Here is an 18,393-nt window from a genome sequence, read left to right as displayed (position 1 = left end):
TGGAAAGGCTACCGCGCATCTGAGCGATCATGTGATTGTATGCAAGTATGTATGCATAACAGTAATGCTCACTCTTCTCCAGGGACGAAGCTTCCCGTACAGTTGGTGGGGCAGTTGCCCCCCCCCCAACTTGCCCTTTTACCACAGCCGACCTGACTCGACCGGTCAGCACCGCGCCTATCAGACGCTCCAGCCCGGCGCCACAGTATCTATTCTGGGGAACATTTGGACTGGAGGGGCAATGGCAATGCTGAACTTCGATACAAGAACCCAACACGTACATATCAACCCGCCTTTGAATATAGTTATTTGACCCAAGTTGACCGTAATTGGCTGAAGCCATTGCGTACTTGCAAACAAACTAATGAAAACTTAATCACGCATTGGCATTAATTGAGGTTGTTGGCTGTTGCGTCTCAAAGGCGATTAAAAAGACAGGATGTCCCCTATGCTATTTGGAATCGACCTGGAATGTCAACCAAATACCAATTGGCCTGGGGCCGTATGGTTTGGGTATTATTGGCTTCTTCTATGTAACCACGGAAAGCAAGCTATTTTTTTCCGCGAAAGGTTTAGCTCGATCAGGGGCCGCACAACAAGGGTTCCAACGGAACCCTCCCCCGCGGACCCCTCCTCCCGCACACGGTAGCGTCCGAGAAAACAATAATACGGGCGAGGGTTAGCCCTCGCCCCGTTGGGGGAGGCAATTTGCCACCCCCCTATGGTTTATCCTGAATGCCAAATTTTTAGTTCCTTCCCGGGCATCAATTTGACATCTTCACACAAAATTTCAAGTCTTACGTCACCTTAGGTCAGGAGTTATTGAGGTCAAACTGAGGTCATGTTCGAGCAAAAATGACCAAAAAACATGAAATCTTGAAACCATCACAAAAGCTACGGTTACCAAGCAATTTCAAAGTTCTTTATGTGGTTGTGTAGAAATAAAACGGCGCTAAAAAACTGTTATCTCAGATTTTTAAAATTGTGGGATTTTAACCCCCCCCCCCAAAAAACTTAGTCTTTTTTAGAAAAACGCAAAATTATTCCAAAATTTTACGAAAAAACGGAATATGTATGATAGTCCGTGCGCTCTTCTATCTCCATACCAAATTTTAGATCGATATCTCCTTTTTTGGCCAAGCTATGCGAAAAAACTGTTCAAAATTGATGACGTCAATTTTTTTAACCCAATTTTTAGCAATTCTAGACCACGTAGCGCAAAACAAAGACCACCATTAGGCTCCCCGTGACGAGCTACATCGAATCGATTACCATTTAAAAAAATCAGCTTAAATTTGACCTAATTTGACCTGACCTTGACCTGAACTTCACCAGAACATAACCTTAACTGGCCCCAAAGGCTGCCTGACCCACATAATCGCATTTGTCATGTAAAATGGACCATAAAACATGCATCATATGATATTTTCATATTCTGACCCTCAGTGACCTGACCTGGCATCAGTGACCTCAACTAGCAAAATATGTATTTAACGAACAATTCCCATCGATGATTTTCAATGACATGCATTTTAATCGATTTTACAACACATTTCTTGAAATGCCTGTAAACGGTGAAAATTCGACATTTGACCTGACCTCACTCGCTTTGACCTAGGTCAATGAAATTGGGTCACAAGGTAGTTCTCCGCCGTGGCTACCCAACACTGTTTGCGGCTTGTTGCTATGTTGCGTGGTTCTCGAGATCTTAGGGGGAGGGGGCCAAAATGCCCCCCCCCCCCCCACAACAGGGCGCGTTGCTCCGGCAGACCCCAACGGGGCGCGGGTTAAGTCGCAGATGATCTACCCAATGCATTCTAGTCTAGGTAGCTGCACGAAACGCATAGGAACTTCGCAAACTCACTAGAATGAATCGTTACTCCGCGGATTCCCCGGGTGGTTCGCGGATCTCGTCAACTCTTCAGGGAGTTCGCGGTTATCCTGAAGAGTCTTGTTCATCCGCGGATCCCCGCCCGTTTATCCGCGAATATACTAGACATGATGTTCATCCGCGGAGCCACTAGGGACTTCGCGGATACCCTAGGAAATCCGCGGATCCACAGATTTCGCAAACTCACTCTAACATAGCTACTTTTCGGATTATTCTCTGGGATAATAATATCTAACTCACAAGTCCATATATATGGAAATATATGTATATATATATATATATATATATATATATATATATATATATATATATATATATATATATATATATATATATATATATATATATATATATATATATATATATGTATATATATATATATATATATATATATATATATATATATATATATATATATATATATATATATATATATATATATATATATATGCATACATCGTTGAACACGACAGCATTCCTTGTGTTGTTGAGCTTCTTGGACTCATTTTCAAAGCGTCGTACTATACTTTTCTGCTCAGACGTTAAAGTAAATAGAAGTTGACCGAAGGAAGCAATGATTGTTAAAGTAAGAGCTGCAGCTAGGTATAAATGTTTTCCCATGTAGTTAAAATGAAACTTCTTTGTTGAATAATAGTCTATTTAAAGTAAAGCTTTCGATCAACGTTGATCATCATCAGTACAAAATTATAAACGATAGATGCCGCGCATGAATTGTCACAGTTATATACAAAATTACAAATCACATCATTATGTTTTTAACTCGGCACCACGTTTCTGCAAAAGAAGTTTCGCATTTCGGCCTGAGGCGAACTAGATGAACGAAGATGAACAATAAAGCACATCATACTCGTATGTACACACAGTAAACCTATGTGTTAGTCATTTGTCTGTCAAAGAGAGGGATGTTCGTCAGGGTCTTTGTATGTGTGTTGATGATCGGGGATGTGTCTCGAATGATAATGGTCTCTGTGATGGCTAGTCGTCGTCTGTCGTTTTGTCGTGCCAGTATGGTGGTGTTTGCTGTCAGTAGGTCTCTGGTAAGTCGAATCCCGTGGTGCTCTGAAAGATGTGTTTTAGGTCCTCCGTCTTGTAAGTGCATTGTCAGTCGGCGGCTGAGTGATGTGGTCGTGTGTCCAACGTAGTATACGTTACGGGTTGCGCAGTCCCCGGTAGAACACTGAAAACGATATACTACGTTGGTCTGTTGTAGAGTTGTGGTTTGTTCCATGTTGTTCCGCATGATGAGTGAAGAGGTGCGAGGAGACTTATAGTATATTTTGAAGCGTAAGCGATGGTCAGGTTGGGCCGGTGTCACGTTCTTCGAAATGATGTCTCGCATGGCCTTTTCGTCTTTTTTCCAGGATGGTGTGAGGGTGTTTCTGTAGTATATGTCGATGTTGCTACAGGGGTTGTGTCCTGTGTTTGAGTCGGTGTTGCATGCTGTCATGTACTTGTCAATCATGTCACGTGAAATGTCGTCGAAGTCACGGTTACTATAGCCATTGTTGACAAGCATCTGCCTCACTCGCTTCAATTCACGATGAGCCACTTCCCACGTCGAACAAACTTTTAGGGCTCTCCTGACGTACGACCGAATCACACCGCGTCTATACGTATCAGTACAGTCACCATTCGCATTCATACATCGTCCCATGTTTGTCGGTTTCACATAGACATCTGTATCAAAGCCGTTGTCGTTAGCATGAATCATAAGGTCAAGGAAGGGTAATTTCTTGTTTACGTTGAGCTCAGTAGTGAAGGCAAGACCTGACTCAGTTTGGAGCATGCCTCTCAACATTTCCAGATCATCTGCACTGCGCACGTCTACAAAAATATCATCGACGTACCGGCGGTAGATAAAGGGCTTCGGTTCACATTCGTTCAGGACCTTACTTTCGATGTGGCACATAAATGCGTTGGCAAATAGGACACCGAGCGGTGAACCCATGGCTACGCCATCGACCTGGTGGTACATTTTGCCAGAGGGACATCTAAAGGGGACCTCGAGAGTGCACGCGCGCAAAAGGGACTCTAGTATGTTTCTAGGTAACTTGGGTGCCGCGATACTGCTGTTGTACACATAATCAAGTATGATTGCGATAGTTCTTTTGACTGGTACGTTGGTAAACAGGCTGGTGACGTCAAGTGATGCTAGTATACCGTTGGGCTTGTTGGCTCGAAGAATGTCCACGAAGTCTTCAGTAGAGCGAACCGTGTGATCAGTCGGGATGTATGGCGAAATCAGTGCGTTTAGCCTCTTAGCCAGTTGGTAAGTCGGTGATGGAATCTGGGATATGATAGGCCGGATTGGTTTTCCCTCTTTGTGCGTTTTGACATTTCCATATAGGTAGCCCGGTCGGTACTCACCAATGATCTTACTGAAATGAACATCATCTACTTTTGCGTTTGCTGCGTCGATGAGCCGGTTCAGTTTCGATTTCAATGCTTCGGTTGGGTTTCGTCTGATTGGCTTGAACTTCGAGTTGTCGGAGAGAACGTCGTCAATCTTGCTGAGGTAGTCTTCTTTATCCAAGATCACGTAGGTTGCACTCTTGTCGGCTCTTCTGATGACAATAGAGTCGTTGCTACGGAGTTCGCGTGCTGCATTCCGGAGGGCAGGTGTGAGAACACCTCGGCTAGATCGGTGTCTTTGTTTCGTTGATTCCGCTTGGAGGTCACTCTGAAGGTCAGAATTCAGGTGAACCTTTCCTTCATCTTTGAGCTTGCATAAGTCCTCAAAAAGTATTGCAATCTCGGTTTTCTTTTTGACTGCGTCATACTTGGGAAAGTGATGGCAGTTTATTCCCAAATTAAGGAATTCTTCTTGGTCGGGTGTCAGTGTGTGTGAAGAAAGGTTCACAAACCACTGACCTTTTTCGGGGACAACTACATCTCCCTTGTAGAGATGTGACAGCTTCTTCAGAACACGACTTCTAGCTAATTCGTCATGGTCGTGTAGGATTGCGAAAAGTGATTCATCTAGCCTTTCTTTCAGTTCTTGGTTAACCTCTAAGGAATCATAATCTGCCTTATATTTGGCCACGTTTTCAATCTGTTTTGTCAGTAGCTCCTTCTTGCGTGACAGTTGTTCAGTTGTCAAACGTCTTCGAAAATCGGTCACAAAATCCTCATGCTGCACTGCTCGGTCGTGGATATTTACATTTGCATATTTCGGAAGCAGGTTTTCTTTTATGCATACATCGTTGAACACGACAGCATTCCTTGTGTTGTTGAGCTTCTTGGACTCATTTTCAAAGCGTCGTACTATACTTTTCTGCTCAGACGTTAAAGTAAATAGAAGTTGACCGAAGGAAGCAATGATTGTTAAAGTAAGAGCTGCAGCTAGGTATAAATGTTTTCCCATGTAGTTAAAATGAAACTTCTTTGTTGAATAATAGTCTATTTAAAGTAAAGCTTTCGATCAACGTTGATCATCATCAGTACAAAATTATAAACGATAGATGCCGCGCATGAATTGTCACAGTTATATACAAAATTACAAATCACATCATTATGTTTTTAACTCGGCACCACGTTTCTGCAAAAGAAGTTTCGCATTTCGGCCTGAGGCGAACTAGATGAACGAAGATGAACAATAAAGCACATCATACTCGTATGTACACACAGTAAACCTATGTGTTAGTCATTTGTCTGTCAAAGAGAGGGATGTTCGTCAGGGTCTTTGTATGTGTGTTGATGATCGGGGATGTGTCTCGAATGATAATGGTCTCTGTGATGGCTAGTCGTCGTCTGTCGTTTTGTCGTGCCAGTATGGTGGTGTTTGCTGTCAGTAGGTCTCTGGTAAGTCGAATCCCGTGGTGCTCTGAAAGATGTGTTTTAGGTCCTCCGTCTTGTAAGTGCATTGTCAGTCGGCGGCTGAGTGATGTGGTCGTGTGTCCAACGTAGTATACGTTACGGGTTGCGCAGTCCCCGGTAGAACACTGAAAACGATATACTACGTTGGTCTGTTGTAGAGTTGTGGTTTGTTCCATGTTGTTCCGCATGATGAGTGAAGAGGTGCGAGGAGACTTATAGTATATTTTGAAGCGTAAGCGATGGTCAGGTTGGGCCGGTGTCACGTTCTTCGAAATGATGTCTCGCATGGCCTTTTCGTCTTTTTTCCAGGATGGTGTGAGGGTGTTTCTGTAGTATATGTCGATGTTGCTACAGGGGTTGTGTCCTGTGTTTGAGTCGGTGTTGCATGCTGTCATGTACTTGTCAATCATGTCACGTGAAATGTCGTCGAAGTCACGGTTACTATAGCCATTGTTGACAAGCATCTGCCTCACTCGCTTCAATTCACGATGAGCCACTTCCCACGTCGAACAAACTTTTAGGGCTCTCCTGACGTACGACCGAATCACACCGCGTCTATACGTATCAGTACAGTCACCATTCGCATTCATACATCGTCCCATGTTTGTCGGTTTCACATAGACATCTGTATCAAAGCCGTTGTCGTTAGCATGAATCATAAGGTCAAGGAAGGGTAATTTCTTGTTTACGTTGAGCTCAGTAGTGAAGGCAAGACCTGACTCAGTTTGGAGCATGCCTCTCAACATTTCCAGATCATCTGCACTGCGCACGTCTACAAAAATATCATCGACGTACCGGCGGTAGATAAAGGGCTTCGGTTCACATTCGTTCAGGACCTTACTTTCGATGTGGCACATAAATGCGTTGGCAAATAGGACACCGAGCGGTGAACCCATGGCTACGCCATCGACCTGGTGGTACATTTTGCCAGAGGGACATCTAAAGGGGACCTCGAGAGTGCACGCGCGCAAAAGGGACTCTAGTATGTTTCTAGGTAACTTGGGTGCCGCGATACTGCTGTTGTACACATAATCAAGTATGATTGCGATAGTTCTTTTGACTGGTACGTTGGTAAACAGGCTGGTGACGTCAAGTGATGCTAGTATACCGTTGGGCTTGTTGGCTCGAAGAATGTCCACGAAGTCTTCAGTAGAGCGAACCGTGTGATCAGTCGGGATGTATGGCGAAATCAGTGCGTTTAGCCTCTTAGCCAGTTGGTAAGTCGGTGATGGAATCTGGGATATGATAGGCCGGATTGGTTTTCCCTCTTTGTGCGTTTTGACATTTCCATATAGGTAGCCCGGTCGGTACTCACCAATGATCTTACTGAAATGAACATCATCTACTTTTGCGTTTGCTGCGTCGATGAGCCGGTTCAGTTTCGATTTCAATGCTTCGGTTGGGTTTCGTCTGATTGGCTTGAACTTCGAGTTGTCGGAGAGAACGTCGTCAATCTTGCTGAGGTAGTCTTCTTTATCCAAGATCACGTAGGTTGCACACTCATCATGCGGAACAACATGGAACAAACCACAACTCTACAACAGACCAACGTAGTATATCGTTTTCAGTGTTCTACCGGGGACTGCGCAACCCGTAACGTATACTACGTTGGACACACGACCACATCACTCAGCCGCCGACTGACAATGCACTTACAAGACGGAGGACCTAAAACACATCTTTCAGAGCACCACGGGATTCGACTTACCAGAGACCTACTGACAGCAAACACCACCATACTGGCACGACAAAACGACAGACGACGACTAGCCATCACAGAGACCATTATCATTCGAGACACATCCCCGATCATCAACACACATACAAAGACCCTGACGAACATCCCTCTCTTTGACAGACAAATGACTAACACATAGGTTTACTGTGTGTACATACGAGTATGATGTGCTTTATTGTTCATCTTCGTTCATCTAGTTCGCCTCAGGCCGAAATGCGAAACTTCTTTTGCAGAAACGTGGTGCCGAGTTAAAAACATAATGATGTGATTTGTAATTTTGTATATAACTGTGACAATTCATGCGCGGCATCTATCGTTTATAATTTTGTACTGATGATGATCAACGTTGATCGAAAGCTTTACTTTAAATAGACTATTATTCAACAAAGAAGTTTCATTTTAACTACATGGGAAAACATTTATACCTAGCTGCAGCTCTTACTTTAACAATCATTGCTTCCTTCGGTCAACTTCTATTTACTTTAACGTCTGAGCAGAAAAGTATAGTACGACGCTTTGAAAATGAGTCCAAGAAGCTCAACAACACAAGGAATGCTGTCGTGTTCAACGATGTATGCATAAAAGAAAACCTGCTTCCGAAATATGCAAATATATATATATATATATATATATATATATATATATATATATATATATATATATATATATATATATGCACGATTCGTTTAAGTCGACGGCACACTTAGTAAGAATAGACTTCTTTGAAAGACTTTCTAGTTTCCTTACCAGTTTCCGATTCCTGTGATCAAACTCATGTAGTAAATTGCCAAATGATTCATTTTGCAACGTTTCAGTGCTCCTGGCACCATCCTCAGGCATGATTCATTTGACATATCATGTTTAAATGTACAAAACAATGCTACAAAATGTCTCTATATCTATAAGGTGACGGCTCGTCTCGATATGAATACAATTCAATCGATGTACACAAGCAAGTACACTGCGCACCAATAACATGCTATATACATTCCAGCACCTGCTATCCGAAGATACGTCTATCTATGCATTTTGGTGACCCAATATGATGACTGATGAGAGCCAAACATGTTAGATAATCTGCAACAACGATCATAATTACATGGGGGCTTCAACCCCTTGATACGACGTCCGAACGTAAATTTCATGCCCGGGGTCCTAGTGGGGCGCTCTCATACAAAGTCAAGTAGTTGGGTACAGTGGCGCAGCCAGGGGGGGTCAGAGGGTCAGCTGACCCCCCCCCCCCGAAATTTCTGTCAGGGGCCCGCTCGAGAGAGAGAGAGAGAGAGAGAGAGAGAGAGAGAGAGAGAGAGAGAGAGAGAGAGAGAGAGAGAGAGAGAGAGAGAGAGAGAGAGAGAGAGAGGGAGGGAGGGAGGAGAGAGGTCCTAATCTAACCGGACGAGAAAACTGGCCCGGGCCCCCGGGAGAACGGGCCCCGGGCCTCGGGTGGACGGGGTCCGGACTCCCGGTTGGATGGCGCCCGGGCCCCCGGGAGAACTGGCTCGGGCCCCTGGGAGAACGGGCCCGGACCCCCTGGGTGGATGGGGCCCGGGCCCCCGTGGATGGGTCCGGGCCCCCGGGCGAACGGGCCCCGGGCCCCGGGCGAACGGGCCCCGGGCCCCGGGTGGACGGGGCCCGGACCCCGCTTGGATGGGGCCCCGGCCCCCGGGAGAACGGGCCCGGGCCTCCCGGAGAACGGGCCCGGGCCCCCGGGAGAACTGGCCCGGGCCCCTGGGAGAACGGGCCCGGGCCCCTGTGTGGATGGGGCCCGGGCCCCCCGTGTATGGGTCCGGAACCCCGGGAGAACGGGCCCCGGATGGACGAGGCCCGGACCCCCCCGTTGGATGGGGCCCGGGCCCCCGGGAGAACTGGCTCGGGACCCTGGGAGAACGGGCCCGGACCCCCTGGGTGGATGGGGCCCGGGCTCCGTGGATGGGTCCGGGCCCCTGGAGAACGGACCCCGGGCCCCGGGTGGACGGGGCCCGGATCCCCGGTTGGATGGGGCCCCGGCCCCCGGGAGAACGGGCCCGGGCCCCCGGGAGAACTGGCCCGGGCCCCTGGGAGAACGGGGCCGGGCCCCCCTTTGTAGATAGGGCCCGGGCTTCCCGTGGATGGGTCCGGGGCCCCGGGAGAACTGGGCCGCTTGGGCGATTGTTTCGCTGTAATTTTTGTAGGGTAGCTGCATCCCTTCTACCAAAGGTCGGGTACTGTTGATCTATGTGAGTGACCCCCACTGCACGTGCAAAATACAAAAACAAGAGGTGCCAAATTTGTTCCCATTTCAATAACTCGGTAATTACTGGGGCGATTTCGCTGAAACTTGGCATACAGGTAGGCACCCAACAGGCAATGCGATCCCATGTGTTGCGGTTAGGGTGCTACTGCACGTGCGCACGTGCAGCGGGGTGCTTCCAGATCTCGAGAACGGCTGGGCCGATTGCGCTCAAATTTGGTACACGGTTGGGGACCGGTTAGTAGGGTGCCGTGCAAAAGTCAGTTTGGACCCCGTTCGCACGTGCGCACGTGCAGAATGCCGCTTCCTGATCTCAGGAACGGCTGGGCCGATCGCGTTCAAATTTGGCGCACCGCTAGCGACCGGTTAGAAGGGTGCTTTGCAAATGCACAAGCCTGTTGGAAGTACCCTCTCGCCCTTCCGCACGTGCAGGGCTCACTATCTCGCTCGCTCGTTCTTCGCCCAAAAGGCGTTTTACTGGTAGTAACATATTTCTGTCGATACAATCTACTACAGCAGCCAATAGATGACTTAGGAGTTAGGACAGGCACATGGGACTACTTAAATATTGTCCGATAGAAGCAGGCAACAGCTCTGTTAGCGTATATGCTATGCATATTGCGGAAGGGGCACATTTCGGCCTCGAAAGATACGAATTCGTACCTCATGGTAACATTTCTGTCATGGTCAATTCGCGTAGAAATTGAACACCGGTCGGGTGATTACCGAGCTATTGCTCTATCAAAATTTTCCGATTCAAACTCGCTTAGGGTTATCGTGTAGGTAAAGGGGGCCCGCTCAGCAGAATGCGTATGAAATATGGAAAAATTCTGAAAAATGGGTGGGGGCCCGCACACTAGGGGGCCCGCTTTGGAGGCGATGACCCGCCCCCCCCCCCCCGAAACCAAATCCTGGCTGCGCCACTGGTTGGGTACCTTCATTTGAATGTTGATCGAGGGCTGCATCTCCCGGATAAATGTAGCTTCTGTGACCTTCAGTTTTCTTTTCTGTGGACATCGTGCCAATATCGTTGTATTTTCTACCATCTTTTGCCGGGTTAGGTCTTCTTTGTGGGTAAGTCTGTGATGTTTCTCGGGCGCGCCTTCTGTCAGATGATAGGAGATTCTCCGTGACAGTGTCGTCGTTGTGAAACCAACGTAGTGTGCATCTGATCGGTGCGCACAGTCACCAGAAGTACATTTGTATTTGTACACAACGTTGGTGGCTTTCAACAGGGATGAATCTTCTGATAGGTTATTCTCACTGGCGGATCCAGACTTGCGTTTTGGGGGGGGCCAACTCGTGCAAGGAGCCAAACCTAGGGTACCCCCAAATCCTGTTTTCTCATCGGATTTAGGCCACTTATTTTTCGTCACAGCCCTGAAACGATAATTTTTTTTAAACTAAAAAAAAAAAAATAGAGAGAGAAATGGTAGCCCACTCAACCCGTGCCTTAATATTACTTTGAAAACACTTCAAATTGCTTTTGTCGACCACCGCTCCGGGTCGGTGCTTGGCGCAGCCTTCGCGGGCTGGGAGGTGTCGGTTGAACCTCTCTGCCGTTTGGCCCCTGATCAAGCTAGAGCTCGCGGAAAAAACGAGTGTGTTGCCTGTCAGTGACGAGAGGAAGCCGATGATACCCGATTTTAAGGTCCTTGGTCATTGGTTGACCTTCCAGGGCGGTGTTTCACGGTCGCGCTGCCAGCCGCTGCCAGCGCATTCCGCGAGCTAAGGTCAACCTTCGGTAGTGTTGTAGGTATAGGCTAGTTGATGTCTCCATGGAAACCAAAAGTGCCAACAGCGCTGGCAGCGTGCCGTGAAACACCGCCCAGGTCAGGTCACAGACCCAAAAGACGGGAAAATCAGGGCCTGTCAGAACCTCCTAAAGTAAGGCTGTAATAGATTTTTTTTTGTGCTGATCACGAATTTCATGTTAGTTTGGATCATAGATGATGTCTTCATGCCTTTAGGCCATGTCGGGGCAGGCCAGGTCAGGTCAACCAGGTCAACCAGTACTTATGGGCGTCCGTGTAGCAGGTGTCCGACTACCACTGGCAGCTACGTAACATGATACGAAGGCATCAAAACTACTTCGTAAATGTTCAAATGGTTGCTAAATGCTAAATTCAAAATCAGCTAAACGAAACTATCCTAGAAACATGTTAAACTCGGAAAAGTGCACCGAGGTCATCAAAGGTCAATGACCTGACTTGACCCTAAGGTGACATTGACACCTACCACAATGGTTGGGACCAGCATCATTTCACATGTTTGAGCGTTTTAAACCACGAAAAGACTGTAAACGAGCGGATAATGTGAGCCGACATACGCGGAATCGCGATTCCGGCCAAACATGGCCTCAAACATGACCAAACATATCTCGAGAAATAGGCCACAGGTCAAAGGTCACTTGGGTCAGGGTCATGAAATTTTCAGACTTTGTCAACATGAGGGTGCTAAAGTTTCGTCGCGATCGGATTCATGATAACTTACACGATAACTTCACGCGTCGATCGAGAGGTAAAGTATGCAATAAGAACTTCTTGGGTGAAGACGAGACCAACACTCAAGCTCACATATTTTTAATGATACGGTAGTTTCTACCTACTACGCTACTTTCTCACATTCATATTTCTTAAGTGTTTTGGGGGGCCAAAATACATGTTGCCCCCTTTCAGGCTTGGGAGCATTACCCCGTGGCCCCCCTGGATCCGCTAGGCCGAAACTAACTAGGCCGTTTTCAAACGGTCTGATATTTCAGGTCATGGTTTGCAAACGGCCGGTGTTTTCAGGCTGTTTCATATGCCCTGACTGGGCCAGGCCGTTTGCAAACGGACAATTTTCATACGGCCTGTAACATATATTCATATTTCACCATCTGTCGCAGCATCAAATGCTGATGTGGTGCACTCAAAAGCCGGAATTGGTCCTTGGATGCCGTAAGGACCCTTTTAAGAAATAAGTGACCCGACTGACCCCTTAGAGATTGGCCTGAGCTGAGAGCTCTGACCGAAATAAGTCTTTTACCGTTTCACGGGAAGGGACAAAAAGGTCCCTGATATGCTTCTTGTACAATTACCAAACAAAACAAGCTTTTCAACGCCAACTCAGTGAGTGTTCCTAAAAAAAATTATTGCGCATATTCCGTGAATGAAAAATTGCCGGGTCATGTCAGGTCAGGCTGCCAGAGCAAGTTTGTTAACTTGACAGTTCAATCGATATATGTATGCAATAAGACCTTCTCGGGTGACGACAAGACATGACGACACTTTATGAAGGAAGCTAGTAAACCCGGTGGTTTCTCCATAGGCACGGGAACCGGGGCAGTAGGGACAGCTTGCCCATGCCCCCCAACTATGGGGCCGTGGGGGCGGTGCCCCCACAACTTTCAGACGGAATGCCCCATTTTTTGCAAATGTTTTCTTTTTTTGTTGAAAAAAGCCAAGGGATGAAAAATAAGTGGCCTAAAACCACCGGTGAGAAAACTATATTTGGGGAGACCCTAGGTTGATCTCTATTATGGTGTGCCCCCCCCCCCCCCAGTCTGAAAGTAGTTCCCGCACCCCTGTGTTTCTCTACGCTATTGAATCACGCCGGTGATTCTAACTTTTAGGTATCTACTACGCAACCTTCTCACATTAATTTTTCTTCAAGCGTTTTGGGAGGGGGGCCAAAAGATATGTTGGCCCCCCTTTCAGGCTTTTGGGGGGCCATGGCCCCGGTGGCCCCCTCCCTGAATCCACCAGTGGGGGGCGGTGCCACCACAACTTTCAGACGGAATACCGCCCTTTTTGCAAATGTTTTCTTTTTTTTGTTGAAAAAGCCAAGAGATGAAAAATAAGTGGCCTAAAACCGGTGAGAAACTAGATTTGGGGGGACCCTAGGTTGATCTCTATTATGGTGTGCCCCCCCCCCAGTCTGAAAGTAGTTCCCGCATCCCTGACTTTCTCTACGCTATTGAATCACGCTGCTGATTCTAGTAGGTATCTACTACGCAACCATCTCACATTAATTTTTCTTCAAGCGTTTTGGGGGGGGCCAAAAGATATGTTGGCCCCCCCTTTCAGGCTTTTGGGGGGGGCCATGGCCCCGGTGGCCCCCCCCTGGATCCGCCAGTGGTTATTCTTCATAATCAGGCTAGAAGTTTTCGGGCTCTGGTAGAAGATGACCAGCTGTAGCTTGTCCTCCGGCTTTCGCACTGAACAGTTCTTAATGACTATGTCCTTCAAAATCTTCTCTTCTTTGATGTAAGATCTTGACATCGAGTTTTGGTAATACAATGTGATCATGTCGCCCTTTTCATTTTCTTTCTTTTAAAAAAACCGGTCGAGCTGTTGTCGAATAACCTTGTTAATGTCTGACAGGTCATATGAGTTGTCGGAGAGGATACTTTTCACGCGCTCGAGTTCCTGATGAAGAAGTTCCCACGTCGAACAGTGAGTCAGAGCGCGGTGAACGTATGCACGAATCACGCTGTCCTTATATTTATTGGGGCATTCACTTCTCCCATTCAGACAAAGGCCGGTATCGGTCTTCTTGCGGTATACCCAAGGCTATATAACCAGAGGGGTGTTCACGGGCACCGCACACTGCTGCGTGCGGTGTGTGCGGTGCGTCCAGCAGGCGTGGGGGTAGGGAATGGGTAGGCGGCTCTGACGTCACGGCTGCGCGCGGTGGACGGTCCGCTGTGGCCGGTCCCGACCGGCCACAGCGGTCGCTGTGTGCGGTGACGGAAGGCTGACGTAGGGACGCAGTGGGCGGAGCTTGGAGGCTGTGTGCGGTCCGACCGCACACAGGGCCCGTGAACAGCCCTCAGGTAGGCTACTCCGGTTTCCATAACTGGCAATAGGCCCGATCGGCCCGCCACCTACCGGCCGGAGCGCGGAACTACTGTGACGTCACAAAGACCCTAGCGGCCCCCTTGCGCCCGCCGTAAATACATTACGCCGGGCGGGCGGCAGGCTTTTTAACGTATTTTTGGAAAAAGTAATAGGTTTAGTGAAAAATGGTTCTTAGATATTTCGAAGAAAAATGTCTCGTCTTTTCGATGATGCATTTGGATTTGGGACAATCAGGCGGACATTATGATACTTTCGGTAAATGGACTCGCCGTCGCACTACTAGCGATGTGCGGTGCGTCTGTAGTTTAGCTGCAGTGCTCTTTGCCCCTTGTGGTGGTTCTTTTTCCTTGATGACGCTTTTATTAGGATTTTTTCAAATGTTTTGAATGGACGGGTGAAGGGTTGATAATTGACATGTCATGGGTAGCTTGTCGAGAGGGCACTTCCCATTTGAAAAGAAATCCGGACTCCTGAGAGCTTTGAAAGCCAAAATGCCCACACATTCAGACGAGGCTTGACAACTGGCTGAACCTTGCCTAATGACAGTTGGCTGCGGCTGCCAACACCAGCTGCAGTCAATCCTGTCATTAATCTATATCGATTCGCTTCAGCTCGCGCTTATTGAAAATTCAGCGCCGTGTCCATAAGCTCGAAGCTCTTCACTGAAGAACAATAACTAGCCGGCCAACTGAGCTAGACGTCTAATACAAAGACCAAAAGAAGATCACTTCAATAGCCCAAAGGAACTTCTCGGTTTCTTCACAAGACCCAATAGGCCACCCAACACGTAACAAGAAACATATACAACAAATTGAACTGAAAACATTAAGACAAGGTCGAGCGTGACGGAAAAAATAATTTATTATGTAAAAACGCAGTAATCGAACGATGACAATGATGTACGCACTACTCATCTGTCCGGACTGGCGCCGGATTGCAGAAGGATATCTGGCGAGACGCAGTCGTAAATGCGCTTTTCATGCCAAGCTTGATTTAGACGCGGTGACTGGTTGTTGTCATGCCACCTTGCCGCTCTTTTGTGCTACAATGCGTGGACGGGAGTGGGACACTGGCGACTGTCGGGTCCTCTGCACTGCTCTGAGCGGACGGGACACCGACGTCTGTCAGTTCTTATGCGTTACACTGCGCGGACTGGACGTCGGCGTCCGTCGGGTTTACTGCGCTGCCCCGTTGGCACATCGTGACATCAGCATCTGCCGTCTGTCAGTTCTTGAAGCGCGGGCCGGACATCGGCGTCTGCCGGTTCTTCTGCGCTGCGCTGCGCGAACGGGACACCGGTATCTGTCAGGTCTTCTACGCTGCGCGGACTGGGTACTGGTTCTTTTGGATATGTAGGAAATGCAGGATCTGAAAGGGACACGAGCACATATATCACAAACAAGGCAGAAGGAATCAGTGGCGGATCCAAGGGGGTCATATGGGTCATGCCCCCCCCCCCTTGGGGCCCTTGCGGTGCCCCACGGGGGCACCACAGGCCTGCCAGGGCCACCACCGGCCTATCAATTCCTAGGGGCACCACAGGCCTGACGGGGGCACCACAGGCCCTCCAGGGGCACCCAACGGCCTCGCAGGGGCCAGGGGCACCCCCGGCCTCACAGGGGCACCACCGGCTTCGCAGGGCCCAGGGGCACCTTGGGCTTATCAGAGGCACTTCAGGTTTGTCAGGGGCACCACAGTCCTGCCAGGGCCTAGGGGCACCAGCGGCCTAGCAGGGGCACCACAGGCCTAGCAAGGGCACCACGGGGCTGTCAGGGGCACCATAAGTCTGTCAGGGGCACCTCAGGCTTGTCAGGGCCCAGGGTCACCACAGTCCTTTCAGGGGCACCACAGGCCTGTCAGGGACACCAGAGGTCTGTCAGGGGCACCACAGGCCAGCCAGGGGCACCACCGGCCTCGCAGGGGCATCTTGGGCCCGTCAGGGGCACCACGTGCCTGTTAGGGACACTTCAGGCCTTTCAGGGGCACCACAGTTCTGTCAGGGCCCAGGGGGCAGGGGAAAAATAATAAAACAGGAAAAAAAAACTAAAAATAGGGCCCACCACAAAAATAGGCCCACAAAATTAAGTGGCCGAAATCCGTTAAGTTTTAATTTTGGGTATAGGTAGGGGCCCCACTTCGATTCATGACCCCCCCCCCCTGGAGTTTTTCTGGATCCGCCCCTGGAGGGAATACGATGGCTTGTTTAGTGGATGGGGCAATATGTGAGTGAAAGGTTGAAATAATGCCTACACAAAGTGCGGCGACAGTTCCAAATGCAGAATAAACGTAAGCTGTGACTCAAATCTATAACAAAAGAAGCAGGAGAAGAATCAGGTCTCCGCACTGACAGTGACATTTTTATGTTTCAAGACTTTCAGGTTTAAATCATTGTTGCATGGCTAAGAAAGACAAAACCAGAGTAAAATAGATATGGTGCATGCTGCGTACTCAATTTACCAAAGATTTTGTTAAGATTTTGTATTTTTTTTTCACTGTTCAAGCTTCCTATGGATTTCAATTAAAAATGAGCCAGTTATGAGCAAACATGTGCAGTGTAAATTGGTGCAAAGAAAGTTCACTGATCCTTATGCAAGGTAGCATTACTATTTTCACTTTTCAGTATGGTAACTTATAAAGCATAGGCAACAAAGTTATTAACAATTTCATTTTTGTACTACAACAAGCACTCATGCATGGAGTCCAGGACAGGCTCAGGAACCAGGGCTGCGGAGAAGTCGCTTAGCACACCAAGCTGATGCTCGGAAAGCATCAGTATCTTTGTTTTTATAGCATCAAAGAAAGTATAAAATTATCCAGCCAACTATTTAAATGGACTGGCATGAGTTATATTTGTTTTGTTGACATATTCATTAAAAAAGAACAAACAGTTAGCTGACAAATGCTTATGTGAACTCCGAATCAGAATAGTTTTATATCTAGTCTTGAACACCCATCCAGAATAACCAGCAAGCACATTTTCTTTGAGAATATAACAAAATAAACACCCTTTCTAATAGACACCGCAGTACAGATTGATATGGATGGAATTTTTCTGAAGATATAAACATAACAAATGTAGGTGTACTGATACTCACCTGTTTTGCCCAAATTGAAAGGTATGGCAGGACATTTACATGTCAATATTATGGTGATGATCAATTTGACGATGCCTGCCACAGAAGCCTAGTAAATTTTCAAAAGAACTTCGTAATAACTTCATATATTTTCACAATATCACGGTGGGTAATACAACATACAACCCGCAACAAAAGCTAAACAAGTTTGCGCCGACGTTGTATCATGCGCCATTCAGGCCTTTTCTAGGGGGACTGTCTTCTGTGTAAATCAGGAAAACGACAAATGACGTCACCAGGGGTACGGTTATCGTTCATCCCAAAATTTGTAAAACTTAGAGTGAAATATTTAGTTTCGTGCACATGTGTCACTTAAAACGAAAACTAACTTTCATAAAAAGCCTCAAGTTTGCATCAAACTCAAGGATATTTTTTAAACGAGGTCAAAAAGTAACCACGGGCTTCTATAGTGGTATGTGCAGCAGGGGATAGTATGACGTGGCAAGGCTGACAGCCAATCAGCGAGCCAGTTGGCCTATTGCCACTTTTGAATATCCCCTTTAACACGGGAATGAACCCCCCTGGGTATACCTCTGTCTGAAGCGTCTCTCGAGACCCATCTACCAGCACATCTAAGAAGGGGATCTTATTGTTCTCGCTCTGTTCAAAGGTAAACTTGAGCTGAGACTCCTCAGGTCTTGTTGCTGCTCCATAGTTTGCGAGTCTACAAAAATGTACTTTTTCTGTAATGTACTTTAAAATGGTCATCTTCTACCAGAGCC

General features: G+C 47.5%; 1 protein-coding gene and 1 long non-coding RNA gene across 2 annotated transcripts in view; one reads left to right on the top strand and one right to left on the bottom strand.

Moving 5' to 3' along the window:
• Positions 1-14,846, top strand: part of LOC122370085 (uridine-cytidine kinase 2-B-like) — a 118,105-nt gene extending 103,259 nt beyond the window's left edge. Inside the window, exons 5-6 of the mRNA XM_043345347.1 lie at positions 14,061-14,132; positions 14,842-14,846. Coding sequence (XP_043201282.1) covers positions 14,061-14,132; positions 14,842-14,846 — 77 coding nt within the window. The remainder of the gene's footprint in view (positions 1-14,060; positions 14,133-14,841) is intronic.
• A 529-nt stretch (positions 14,847-15,375) lies between these two features.
• Positions 15,376-18,163, bottom strand: LOC122370084. Its single transcript, XR_006254511.1, has 2 exons — positions 17,633-18,163; positions 15,376-15,816 (listed from the first exon to the last, which is right to left on the bottom strand). It is a non-coding gene; the product is annotated as an uncharacterized LOC122370084 (long non-coding RNA).
• Between the last annotated feature and the right edge of the window lie 230 nt (positions 18,164-18,393).

This window comes from Amphibalanus amphitrite, unplaced genomic scaffold (genome assembly GCF_019059575.1).
Source record: "Amphibalanus amphitrite isolate SeventyFive unplaced genomic scaffold, NRLGWU_Aamphi_draft 001096F_arrow, whole genome shotgun sequence".
Taxonomy (NCBI): Eukaryota; Metazoa; Arthropoda; class Thecostraca; order Balanomorpha; family Balanidae; genus Amphibalanus; species Amphibalanus amphitrite.
Note: the sequence above shows the minus strand (reverse complement) of the source record. Positions and strands in the feature narration are given on the sequence as shown.